The following is a 13,940-nucleotide window of genomic DNA, read 5'->3' on the forward strand; positions in this document are numbered from 1 at the left end:
GTGTCCTATTTCCTCAGAACCTCATTAACTTTGTCTTCCATTTGCAGCCTGCAGCTCCCGTTCCATGGACCCTTCCTTTTATGAACTCCATCCAGAAGTGACTCTTCCCTGGAGCTCTTCACAGGGGGTGGTTTCCTTTGGAGCCTCCCCTGCTGACAGGGCAACAAATAAACCTGGAGTGGTCCCTCCTTCCCCACCAAACCTGCCTGCCCTGTAACCAGAAGCCTTCTGAAGGGTGCAGGAGGCAAACCTGGGCCAGGTGGGCTGAGAAGGGCTGGGGCATATCTCCTGTGGGGGGCTTGGCCCAGGCCACCTGAGGACCCTCCACCAAAACGTTCCAGAAAGCAGCTGAGCTGCTGCCACTCTTCATTTCCCCATGGAAACAGCCACGAAGGACTTGTCCCCAGGGACAGCACATGTCACATTGGATGAATGCAGATGTATCCACAGAGAACATCAAATGCTCCTTTGTCTTTAGGGCAAGCAGGGGATTTTTTTTTCACCCTCCATTGTTTGACTTGACTTTCCCCCTTTTTTTTTTTTTCTTAAATATCAGTGAAGATGGAAAGAATTAAGGTCCCAGCCCTACAGCATAAAATTTCCCTGCTTCTCAGCAATTTTGCAAGGATCCCTGAGCTCAAGCTCAAGCCACAGCTCACCACTAACGCTCTGAATTTGCTTCTGGGGTTAATAAAAGAATCAAATAGGTAAAAAAATTTAAATCTCTGACTCCAGAACGTGGCTGTTCCTGCGTGGAGGGGACCTTGCATCTTGGGATACTTAGAATTCTCCTAAAAGGTTCAATACACAATTATCAATGAAAAAAAAAGAATCCCAAACCAACAACAAAACCCCAAATCTGTTCCTCGTATCCGTAGTTACGGAGAAAACCTGGAAACCATGAGGCTGATGGGCTCCAAAACTCCCTTCACAAAGAAATAGGATGAGGAGCTGTGACATTTGTTGCTTTTACATTTATAGAACTTGTAAATGCTTCACAGAGATGATATCATTTTGTTGAACAAGAAGCTGGAGCTTTCCATGATTAGATCTCACCTTGTGTGACCTGAACTCGGAGTTTCAATCCAGGGTTGGTTTTTTTTTGGCCTTTGCCTTTGGGTAGAGTGGTAAAATTAGGACAAGCTCACTCAAATGAGCTAGTAATTATTATTAGTATTGTTCCTACCAGAGTACCTGGGGGCTCTTGGGCTAGTTCAGAGGAAAAACACAGTGACAAATGCTCTGGCAAACCCAGGCAAAGTTTTACTAGAAAACAGGGATTTTGAGTTTTTTCTTCAAAGCCAAGTAGGAGATCTCAGGTTTTAAATAAACAGGATAAAGCAGCAGGAAGGAAAAGATGGAGCCCATCCTGACACAGAACAGGAGGTTCTGTGAATCCAGAACACCCAAAATCTGCAGCACATCCCAGGATGTTACTGTTTGACCAGTGTTTTAGTGCTGACTGTGCCAGGGGTGATGGGAGGGACCACGCTGCTGGAGATGAACGTGGTGGTTTGGGTTTGTCCTTCATGATGTAGGATTTTCCATAAACTCCTGGGGTGGTTTGGTGCCCCCAGGCAAATCTTGTGCTGAGGTTCCCTGCAATGGAGGGTCAGGGCCACTGAAAACACCAGGGAAGGAGGAGAGGAGAGCACCCCAGCTCTGGTGGAGCTTCCTCAGCCTCCATCCTCACCCAGGATGTTTGGGACAAGCCCATCTCGGCCACAACACCCAGGGTGTCCCCCAGTTTAGTGCCAGGGGAGATTTTCTCAGCACAGGAGAGACATGGATATGTTTGAGCCAGTCCAGAGGAGGCCACAAAAGTGATAAAAGGGTGGAACCCCTCTGCTGGGAGCCCAGCAGGAGAGTTGGGCTTGGGCACTCAGAGGAGAAGGCTCCAGGGAAACCTTCTCGTGGCCCTCCAGTACTTAGAGACTCTCAGAAAGCTGGGGACAGAATTTTGAGCAGGGCCAGTTGGGACAGGACAAGGTGGGGTGATTTGAAATTAAAAGAGAGTAAATTCAGACTAGAGAGAAGGAAGAAAGGTTTGACTCTGAGGGTGGTGAGCCCCTGGCCCAAGCTGCCCAGAGAGGTGGTCACTGCCCCATCCCTGGCACCATCCCAGGTGAGGTTGGCCAGGGCTCTGAGGCCCCTGCTCTAGTTGGGGATGTCCCTGCTCCCTGCAGGGGGTTGGAGGAGATGACCTTGAAAGGTCCCTTCTGACCCAAACCATGCTGTGATTCTCTGTGAAGCAATTCTCCAAGGCAGGGCACAGTTTGCTTCCACAGGAGTTTTTGGAAGAGCCAGAAGCCTACACGTGCTTTCTGTGCCCTAGATTTCTTCTCCCTGGCTGATCTAAGTGGCTGACCTCCCAATTCACCCACAGTGAAGCTCACAGAGCACCCCAAAACAAGGAGACTGATCCAAGTTCTCCTGAACACCGACAGGATGCAATTGGGTGCAAAGAAGAGGGAGGGAAATGGTGGAAGAGGAGGACAACAGCCAGAGCAGCTACGTGGTCACACCTTACCCTGGATGATGTGACATCTGAGACCACAGCACGGTCCAGTGAGATGACATCCCTCCAGGTCCTGTCCCCTCTGGCAGCAGTGCAGAGGTTACAAAGGAGCTCTGCATCCTTCCCTTGGCTTTTTATTCTCTCATCTGGCCAACTTTTAGCCTACTCAATTATCTCTAAGTTGGGCAGAGACCAAAGCAGCCCCTCTGCCTTCCCCAGTCACCGTATATCCACGTTGCTTTCAAACAGGAGAATTAACAAAGCCTCAATTAGTTGATTAAAAAAACCCAAAATATTCTTAGGCAGGAAACAGACTGACCCCTGCAATTAGCAAATTAACCACCATTTACTCATAACACTAATTGCATGACTCACAGTGCCTGTATTTTGGGTTTAAAAATACAAATAAAGTCCAGAAGACCAAGGCTATGGGTCGGGGGTGTGAGGGCTTCTGAGCTGGCTCTGACTTCAGAGATGAATCAGCAGAGTCAGGCTGGTACCAGCAGAAGTGGCCTGCACAAGACACGAGGCAAGGGAGCCTCTCCCTGGAGGTTTTCATCTCTTGGCTACAGAAAAAAAACACCAAGCTTGGCCCTGAGCAAACTTTTTACATTCTAGAAAGCAAGTGAAACACACTCGTGTAGCAAAGGTTTGCTGAAATAACCTCTGGAAGGTCTCACAGTTCTAGAGTTTCAGTAAGAACAGAGACACACGTGAGTGTTTTCTTTATGCTCTATCCTTCCAATGTGTATGGAGAAGACAAAGTCTGCAAACCTCAGCCCTGCACACACCCAGCTACTATTCTGGGCTGTGACTGTCAGTGCCACAAAGCTAGAGCCTACAAGTGCAAAGCAAGCCTGGAGAATCCCAAGTGCAATCAAATCCAGGTATCTTTGCTCCATCAGAATCTGGGAACCATAAAAAATCTGGGTATTGTCCCATGTGCCTGCCAAGAGAAAGTCACCACATAAAAATGAACTGGTTTTCCTGGGGTATAGCTGTACCAGAGTGTTTTAGCCCCAAGTTGTTGGCTAGTACAAAAGCCTGGCCTATTTTATACCAGCTCTAACAGACCCAAAAGCAAAACTTCCAAGGTAAGATGCTTCAGGAGAGCACCCGACGTGAAGCACCGCGGACGGACTAGAGGGGCTCCTGTTTGGTGTGAATTCTGTGGTTTATTCACCCCGAGGGGAAGCTCCTGCTGCAGTTTCCTCAGGCCAGGGTGGGGGCAGCAGCTGGGCTGTCAGGCTGGAGGTTGATGAGGGAGTTGCTTGCCTGGGCCAGCTCAGCGATGGAGACCCGGCCCCTCTGTTTGATGTACTGAGCCACGGCGGCCATCTCCTCGGGAGTGATGTAGATGAACTTGCCCCTGTCATCAATCACACCTACAGTGGGGGGAAAAGAAAAAAGACCTTGAAGTCAGCACTTTGGCTCCTCTCGCTTCCCGACAGACATCAGTCACTTCTTTTGGAAGGGCTGTTCCAACTGCTGAGGCTGCATTTCCTATCTAGGGCAGGCAGAGCGACGTGCAGCAGCCGGGCTTTCATCTCCTCTCTCCTGCTGGCTCTTTGAGCAGGGTTATGACAATAGCCAAGTGCCTTGGCAGGACTAATTGTGTTCAAAAGGAACAAGACTTAAAAGGTCTTTTCCAACCTAGCTGATTTGGTGATTCTGTCCTTTCTGTTGTGTGGAGGTAGCTGGGAGTTCCACAGCAGCGACTTCAGGCACGGAGTTCTGCTGCTGATGTGCTCTGCTGGTGGAGAAGGAGCAGCAGGAGGGGCCAGGGGTGATTCAAAGCCCCCGTGGGGCAGCTCAGCCCTTCCAACTTACCCTCTGAAAGGGAATGGAGCCCCAATTTCCATGTTTTGGTTGCTCCTCTCAAGAGTGGGAGCAGATCTCTGTGTTGGTAACTCATGGCTGGACCAAAGGCAAGGCAGAGGACCTTGCTGCCCTGTCTTGCAGTCCACAGACACAGCCAGGGCAGTGTGTGGCCTTATGCTCTGATTCAAAGCACTTTTTAGGTCATTTGGATCATAGAATCCCAGAATGTTTTGGGTTGGAAGTGACCTTTAGAAGTCATCTAGACCAAAGCCCCTGCAGTGAGCAGGGACAGTCTCAGTGGGTACCCTGTGGACCCACCAGAGCAATCCTGGGGTGCTCTGGGCTCTGGCTTTAGCCACAGCACCTTCCAAGCAGGTTGGCAAACTACCCCCCAACATCCAAGGGATTCTTTCAGAAGACATCCCATGCAGCTCACAGCCCCTGAAGGCCTTCAGCAGAGCTCCACCCACACACAGGAGCCTGCTGCTGGTTCCTGAGCTGCTGGAGACATTCACTCCCCACCCCTGCACCACGTATCACAGGATCAATCACACCTCACAGTGCTTTGAACTGTAGCTTCACAGCAGCTGAAGCAGGGAGAATAAAAATACCTATTTAGCAAGTCCTGCTAGGATCCTCAGCACAAGGAGCACATGGACCTGTTGGAGGAGGTCCAGAGGGGGCCTCAAAAATGATCATAGGGATGGATCTCTGTGACCTCTGCTGTGAGGTCAGCAGGAGAGAGTTGAGAGAGATGAGCCTGGAGAAGAGAAGGCTCCAGGGAGACCTTCCTGTGGCCTTCCACTACTTCAAGGGGCCTGTCAGGAAGCTGGGGACAGAGTTTTGAGCAGGGCCTGTTGGGACAGGACAAGGAGGGGTGGTTTGAAACTCAAAAGAGGGAGAATTAGACTGGATAGAAAGAAGAAATATTTGACACTGAGGGTGTTGAGCCCCTGTCCCAGGCTGCCCAGAGAGGTGGTCACTGCCCCATCCCTGGAACCATCCCAGGTGAGGTTGGCCAGGGCTCTGAGCAACCTGCTCTAGCTGCAGATGTCCTTGATCAGTGCAGGGGGTTGCACTAGAGGACTTTGAAAGGTCCCTTCCAACCCAAACCATGCTGTGAACCTCTACAGTTTAAACCAAATGACACTGGAAGTCTCTCCCACAGCGAGGGCATTTTCTGCACCCCCCATTCCCCAGCTAGAGTGAAGTGCCCCTTGTGTTTTGGCTGTCACCTGTCAGGGTGCCATCTGCCATCAGGTCCTGGATTCTGTTGATTGCATCCTGTCCAACAGAGGAAAAAAAACAACCAAGGAATAACCAGCTGATCAAGAGGGAGGTAAAAAGCACATCCTGTGTTCAGCTAACCTACAGATGGAGGCTGCCATTGAATTCCTCACGTTAGAGATAGGTGTCAAACGTGCTCAAACTACAACAAGCCACAACTGCTCTTGAGTCAAAACACAAAATGTTTTTAGTGAAGAGGACAGAGGGAATAAAAAAACAAAGCCTGAAGTGCAGATCTTGCACCGTGAGCTCACTTTGACAGGGTTCTGTGGTGCTCAGAGGGACAATATTCTGGAGCAATGCACCAGAAGATAGAAATCCTTCAAGGGAACAAGGAATTGGAGCAAAGCCCCTCACCTACTGATGGTCTGCAAACATTATGACTTGCCCAGTTACCCAGGCAGAGTCTGAATCTGCTTCTAGCTCTGCTGCTGATGCCCAAGCACCCTGAGAGGCAGCTGGGTGAGAGGCAGGCTGAGCACTCCTCACTGAAACCACCCTGTCAGCCAACAGCCCTGCAGTGGCTGGATGCTGCTCTGATGAACAGCTACAGCTTTAGGGCTGATTTTGTTGAACTTCACCCAAACCCAAGTTTTCAGTAATGCTGAGACACTTGGATATGTGTTGCCTTTAGTCACCCACTTGCCCTCCTCTCATCTGAAACTGGTTTAGTCCTTACCTGTGTTCTTAAGCCCAAATGTGAAGCCAAGTCCTCCAGCTGGATCACCTTTTTTTTCTGTGGACACAAACAAGAGTTACATTCAGTTGATGAATTAGAGCCTTAGCTTATATCTTTTCCTTCCTAATTAAAAAAAAAATGCATTTAACAGACAAAGTAGAACCTGCCATCCTACCTAATGTCCCCTTGTAGGCATTTTTTCTCTGAGGATATACTCTGAAGTCACTTAATCCACTCTGTAGAAAGAGTCTGCTCTGAGACACTGAAGTGGAGACTCAGATGCATTTCTCAATTTTCACCCTGAACCTTCCCTTGTGTCAGGACAGGATGAGCACAAGCACAGCAAACAGCCAGGGCTCTCTTCTCCTGGCCTCCTGAGCTTCTCAGCTGCAACCTCTAACTTACAGTATGCTTTAGAAGGCTCCCTTTTTGTTTGAGGGAAGTTTCAAAGAGGGCCTGTTGGGACAGGAAAAGGTGTGGTGGTTTGAAACTCAAAGAGGGAGATTTAGACTGGATAGAAAGAAGAAATATTTGACACTGAGGGTGGTGAGCCCCTGGCCCAGGCTGCCCAGAGAGGTGGTCGCTGCCCCATCCCTGGCACCATCCCAGGGGAGGTTGGATGGAACTCTGAGCACCCTGCTCTAGTTGGGGATGTCCCTGCTCCCTGCAGGGGGGTTGGATGAGATGACCTGTACAGGTCCCTTCCCACCCAACCCATGCCATGATTAATCACTGGTGTATATCAGCACACACAAAAATCCAGACAAGACTGGCAGCCTGAAGTCCTTCAGTCTGTGTTTTACTAACATGACGTGTATTAATGCCACAAAAAATCCTCCTCAGGCAGGGAACACCTCCTGAGAGCTGCCAGTGCATTCCTGTGCAGGCAGCACGATGATCTGGGGACAACAGGCAGAAGCAGGAGCTGCACATTTTCATTTTGTTTGGAAAGAGTCTTGCTGCAGCCTCTCTCAGCCAGGACGCAGCCACCACGGCTCCCATCTGGTTTTATGCTTCTCTGTAGCTCCAGAGAATTACAGAGAAAACAGCTGGTGGGCTCATCTGGAAGTACCTGGTTCCTGTTTTCTTATCTGCAGAGCTTTAGAAACTCCTCTGTTTAGATGCAGTAACAGGATGCACTCTTTGTAAGGAATTTGGAAAGCAGAAAACTCCCCTAAACTGGGCAGTTAACTCTCTGGACTGCAGGGTTTGGACTTGATTTTACAGCTCTCTCCCAACCAGAAGCTCTTCCAGAGCTGCACCTACATCATCAGCTGCAACATTTCAAATGATAAATGCATTTGTTTCTGATCTTGAGAGCACACTGGGGTGACACTGAAGAAATGAAGGGAAGCTGAAAGAGATGACTCTTTTTTTCGTTGTGAAGCTGGATGCAGCCAAGCTAGAGAACTGAATACCATGGACTGAACACATGGAACTGGAACCAGTCCATGGAATTCAGTTCTCAGAGCTGGGAACTGCCAAGATTCGTCCCATCTTCTGTTCAAAAAGGGGGGTGCAAAGCCACACCAACAAGAAAAACAGGATTTCAACCTTCACTGAAAAGGTATTCACCCTCCACGACCAAGCTCAGTGGAAGCTTTCCAAGGCAGATCCTGCTGTGCAGCAGGGCCCTGAGGGTGGGGTGGGATTAGGATGCACTCCCCACACACTCTGAAATACAATGACATTGTGAGGTCCTAAGCAAACAAATCACTTCACCACATGCTTGGTGTTTTACACACAGGCTTAACTTCCACTGAGCAACACACACACATCCACACTCCACTGAATTCTTTTCATTTTAGGCATGAATCTGCTGCTGTCCTCAGCAAGGGATCAAAGAGGATTGAGGAGGATTTTTTCTTTCCTTATCTTGTGTCTTAAAATCCAGGAAAGGGGAAAGGCTCAGAGTCCTTTGCTGGTGTTTCCAAATGCAGTTTGCTGTTTCAGTTCACTGGCTGCAACTCTGAATGCATTCCATGTTCAGCTTGATGCTGGGGAGAGCAGTTGGATGAGGAAAAGCAACCTGAGGACTGGCCACCAGAATTCTGCAAACACCCAGGCTGGCTCCTGCAGCAGAGACAACCCCACAGCCTGGGCTGTGAGGTGGTCAGACTGAGGTCAAGGGGTTTCTGTCAAGGCTCCCCCAAAAATGGGAGATGCTCAGCTCTCAGAAAAGCAGAACTGGTGGGCATCAACCTTTTGGGCATCAACCTTTTGGGCATCTTTAAGAAAAATCTCATTGAAAACAATCCCACGAGGCAGAGCTGGAGAAAAGAGGCTGCATCTTATTTCAAACACCTTTGGGAAGGAAGCAGGGGGGGAGCCACTTCCAGCCAGTTATACCAGGAAAGTTATTCAACAGAAGAGCTAAATTTTAGTTTTTAAAACTGCCAATTGCTTTTAATTGATGTGGTTTTCAAAGAGCTACAAGCAGCTTAGCACTGCTTCTTGACCTAAGTCAATGGTTTCTGTGACTAGAAGGTGAGGGGAACACAATCTATATATTAAGCAGCCTTTCAAGATTAAAAATAAAAAAAGATACTAAAACTTGCAGAAGAAAGCAATGCCCCAGTTCTGCAACTCATCTCTACAGAGGAAATCAGGTGCTGAAGCACTTCTGACTGAGGTTTTCATTTCTCTGATGTCAAGAAGTGACTAATAGAAAACTATACCCATGTGCCTACTGAGTTTGTGACTAATCTGTTCCATCCATCCCAACCAGCAGGGCAAGGTGCAGAATCAGAGCCCCCTGCTCTGTCAGCCCTTAGAAACCCTCCTGATTTCCATGGAAGGTCCCAAAGGACATTAAACTATCTTCTTGTTCTACCTCCTCTTGCTGGTAGCCAAGCTGCTGGATAAAGAACAGCATGTTTTCCAAAATCAACAGCTTGGCTGTGTCTCCACAGCCTTAGATGGGATGGGAAGGGGTGAGCTGGGGTGACTTCCACAGAAGAGGACTGAAATGGAGGGTGGTCTTCACAGGCATGGCCATTCCCAGGTTCTCCTCCCTTTCAAAGAAACCTCTCTGGCTTCTCAGAATGCTGGAAGTGCTGCATGGCTGCAGAATGGGATGTGCCTTCTGATGGGTCATTGTTGCTCCACAGCTTCACTTGGACTCTTCCCCAGTCTGTTCTCAGCTGTCTCATCCACCTTTGGAGGTGCTTCTGAGAGAGTGGGCTCTGGGTTACTGACCATGGGCTGTTTAGGCTTCAGCACTGACCACAGGTGCTAACTCTGAGCTCAGACATCTCCCAACCCCCCTGAGATCATGATGAGACAGGCAGCCTCTCTCAGCACAGCAGAAGATGCTTTGCAGCAACTCCAGAACGACCCAAGTCCTTGTTCAGACTTGCAGGGCCAGCACTCAAATTGACCTCTTGTGGAGAGTCACCCATCAAACAAATCTCTCTGTAACTGGGGTTGTGCTGGGTAAAAGACAAGAAAAACTGGTCAGGAAAACCAAGTGATTTGTTTACTGATGAAGCCTTTCACATACATTGTCAGGGGAGAGTCCTGTTTCCAGTGAAGGAACAAAGGGATTCATTAGGACAAAAGATTTGCATAACATTGTTGGAATAAGAGTAGAAAAATGCATTTGACCTTTGATAGATCAAGAGTGGAGAGAGGAGTGTTTGTCCTTGCAGGTCAGAAGGGGAAATCCTCCTGAACACACCCCAGGTTTTAAACAACCAATATCATGAGGGGGAGACTAACACACCCTGGTAAAACCAAGCACTCTTCTGAAATAGCCCTGCCAAAAATTCACATGGCACAGATGAAAAACAAGGCAAGAAATCACAGGATTGATTGAGCTGAGACTGTGGAGAGACTGTTTTCTAAATCATACCTGATGCTGACAAACAAAAAGCCCCAAACCTCAATCAACAGCAAAGACTGTTGTTCATAAATCCCATGGCTGATCCACCAGTGCAGATGTTATCATGCCTGTCCTTCAGGAAGAAGGTAGGAGCTACAATCCTGCCCCAAAAAGCCAGGACACCACTTTAATTACAACTCATTTTAACACCCAGGCACACACTTGGGCATGGTTAAGTAAATACAGCAGCTTGATTTCAGCTTTTTACTTTTGCTACTGGTTGAATGTTTAAGGAAATCAAAGAGGAAGGGAAGATTCTCCTTCTTTCTGCAACTCAGCTCTTTGAGAAAGGTATTTTAGACAAGTATGGAAGGAGGAGAAGGAGCAATGGCATCTTACCTTAACATAGTCCAGAAATTCCAGCAGAAAGCTGCGAGACTGGACACAAGCAAAGAAAACAGTTACTTTAAACTCACCAAAATTAAAGGCAGTGCAAAGGTGCTGAGCAGAAATATTATAGAGGTGTTCAGCTTACCTGCTCCCCAAGTTTAGACACACTGAGGGAGACTCTCAACTGGAAAAAAACTCTATAACTAGGTTTAATCTTAACTCCTAATTTATTATGACAGGTATTTTCTAAGACAGAATACAGCTCAAGCAGAGTTTAAGTGCTTTTTTGGAAAAGAACTCTTTGACTCTTTCATTCTCCACATCATACATCCCCTGAAACGACCACATCTGGGTGAGTCTGTGCATTGTTCAGTGACAGATCTGCAGGCTGAGGAGACTGGGTATGAGGTAAAGCATGGGGTGATTTGGGAGAGTGCTCATGCAGATGTTGGGCAGCACAGCTGTGCAGCACATGTGGCAGCCTGAGCTCTTTTCAGGGGCCATGCACCTGAGATCTGGCAGTTTAATATCAACTGCTCAGCGTTCAAAGGCAACACAAACATCATGTGTGCAAGTTCAGAGGAGATCAGGTTACTCTGCAACCCTGGAAATCAATCAGCCTTAATTAACTGCTTGGGCTGAACTCAGGACCTTAATTTCCAGCCTCAACAACACCCAAGCAGAGTCAGCTCTTGTAACAGGACACTGAAATGCTGCAGCACATGATCCATCATGAGGCAGGGGGGTGACCTGCCCTTTCTGCAAGGTGGCTGTCTCCAAAGAAGCAGCTACCTGTGGTTGCTTCCAAACCTGACTTTCAAATCATTAAAGTTCTAAATCCTCACCCCTAGCAAAGATATTTTATGTTGAGAGCCAGGCATCAACTGCCTGCTGGGATCTTTTAAGAGAGGAACACCCTTCTCTGTTCCCATCTACAGAAGGATTGATTTCTCCTTCACAGGCAGCTGTAGGAACACAGACAATAAACATGCTCTGGATTTAAAGGGTGTCTGAAGTGGAACAGTTCAATATTTAGGAATAAATATTTCAGCAGAGGAGCAAACTCACACATAGCCCTGAAAAAAACTCACCACAAAACGCACTGGACAGCTCAAATTTGGCAGCTACAAGCCACAAGCACTTTCAGCATTTGATAGCAGTTAAACTGAGCCTAAGAGGTTTTCAGCAGAGTAAGAGCATTGCCTCCCACAAGAGTGGAACTTTTTTGAGTTTGCTGTGATATTCTGTCGAGTTCTGACATTTCAAGCCCCAGCCCCAGCAGCAGGGCTGCAGGAGCAGCACTCTAGAACATCAAATGCACCAGTTTGAAATACTATTCCCCATAAAAATCATCTGCAGCACCAAAACCAGAGTTATCCAGAGTCCAACCCACAAGGCTGTGCCCTGTCAATTCTCTTAACTAAAGCCTTTTCAGACAAGAGCTTGGTTTTTAACTTCATTTCACAGCAGCTCTGTTGCTCTAGAAAATAAAACCAAACAATTCCCCCCAAGATACTTGGGTTAAACTTCAAATTGAGCCTTGCTTTCATCTGGCCTGTTGGATATGGGTAGGGCAGAGCTGAGCACAGCAAGAGTATCCCAATTCCAGGAGGAGTTTTATTTCAGTCCTCAGATGAAGGGAGGAGAGAACTCATTTCCAGCAATAGGTATTTTGCCTCAGTGCTCTAAACTCACTCACAGGAGTCCAGAATGAGGGACTGTGACATTCCCCAGGAAATTCTCCAGCTTAACCTTTTAGAAGCAAGAACACTTGGCTGCCTCCTGCTTTCAAGTTCATTTTACAGGAGACAGCATGCATTCCCCAGGGAATACTCCAGCTTAACCTGTGCCATATACACCATTTAGCTTTTAGAAGCAAGAACACTTGGCTGCCTCCTGCTTTCAAGTTCATTTTACAGGAGACAGCATGCAGCAAGTGCAACCTGAGACTAAGAAAGACAAAGGGAACTGCTGCAGCAGCCTAACACACATACCTCTTCCTCTGTCATTGATTCTTCAACCCCTTCCTCTTCAACCACAAAACTCTCCTTCAGCTTCAGGTACTCTTCATACTCTCTCTTCTCCTCTTCTTCCTTTGCTTTCCTTTTCTCCTCTTCCTGGACAGAAAAGATGACAAGTGGTCAGTTTGCTCCTCCTCCAGTCAGGTTTAAAGCAAAGTGGCACCTTCTGTAGCTGCTATGACATACAGAGGCTAAAAAGTGCCTAAAATGAGTCTGAGTTCTCCCTTGATGGCATCATCATTCATTTCAGAAGGCACCATCTCACAGGGCAGTGTCAGCTTGCACACCATCCACCTGGGCTGGTTCTGAAGAGCCCTGACACAGAGAAAACCCCTCTTATATAGCAACCTGCTCCCTTCATTTGCATGAGTGCTTCTTCTGCAGGTCCCGTGGCAGGAAGTCCCTGCCCCTAACTGTACTTTGCTGCAACATCCACGTTTTCAGCAAGTGGCCCCAATTCTGCTCTAATGTGCCCTAGGATTGGGAGTGGTCATGAAGAACAGAGTTACACTGGTGCCCATCTGCAGGGGAGAAGCAGCTGGCCTGCAAAAGTTTCAAAATCTTGCTCTTCTGACCTACCAGCAAAAAAGTTTGGGGAAGAAAAATGTTTCTTCCATGGAGAAATTGATGTTTGTACAGCACCTGGTACAATGAGATTCCAACTGGATGGGTCTCTGGCTGCTATCTCCTTGATTAGAACATAGAAAAATGAGTTTTTCACATTTCAGTGACAATTTCTGGGCGTTCCTTTACTGTTAGCAGAGGAATTGATCACTTCAAGATCAACTGCATTGATTTCTAAATGCTTGCCATACCACATCTTTGACATTAATAGGGTAATTGCTTCCTTAAATGGCTGGAAAGCAAACACGTGTTCCATTAAAACAGGAAGAGCCAGGAGAAGTCATTAGGTACAGTGAAAGATACCCTGATTAAAAAAAAAAGATGCCATGTAAGGCCAAAATCAGCAAGAAACCAGAAATGGGGATGGGGGAGTTCAACAAAAACTGAAGGGAAAGCATATTGGATCCCAAATGTATTGAATCAAACTCCCAGAAAGTCAGGAGAAGGGGTGCTACCAATGTGCAAAACAGGCTCAAAAGGATCTTAGTCTATGTTCAAAGTCAAAAACCATTTTCTTTTTAAATCACAAAAAAACCCTTGAAGCTCTTGAAGACAAAACAAAACCATTTTCTGGGTTGGTCACCACTGTAAGGACTATATGAGGAAAAGCCCAAGAGCAGAGATTTATTTTTCCCCTTATAAGCACTGCAGGTGCCAAGAACAACAGATCCATATTTCATTTGGAAGTGCTGGTAATTGTTCCTTTCTTCTAAGTGCATTATTTTCATCTTGAGCCTGGAAATGTAAGAATAAGCTTCTTCCCTTGCTCTATCACAG

General features: G+C 47.4%; 1 protein-coding gene across 1 annotated transcript in view; it reads right to left on the reverse strand.

Annotated features, from left to right (window-relative positions):
- Positions 1-3,730: 3,730 nt before the first annotated feature.
- Positions 3,731-13,940, reverse strand: part of DDRGK1 (DDRGK domain containing 1) — a gene marked incomplete at its 5' end in the record, with an annotated part of 28,252 nt that continues 18,042 nt past the window's right edge. The window contains 5 exons of the mRNA XM_008947594.1: positions 3,731-3,903; positions 5,575-5,623; positions 6,306-6,362; positions 10,528-10,566; positions 12,513-12,635. Coding sequence (XP_008945842.1) covers positions 3,731-3,903; positions 5,575-5,623; positions 6,306-6,362; positions 10,528-10,566; positions 12,513-12,635 — 441 coding nt within the window. The remainder of the gene's footprint in view (positions 3,904-5,574; positions 5,624-6,305; positions 6,363-10,527; positions 10,567-12,512; positions 12,636-13,940) is intronic.

This window comes from Merops nubicus, unplaced genomic scaffold, assembly GCF_000691845.1.
Source record: "Merops nubicus isolate BGI_N331 unplaced genomic scaffold, ASM69184v1 scaffold4179, whole genome shotgun sequence".
Taxonomy (NCBI): Eukaryota; Metazoa; Chordata; class Aves; order Coraciiformes; family Meropidae; genus Merops; species Merops nubicus.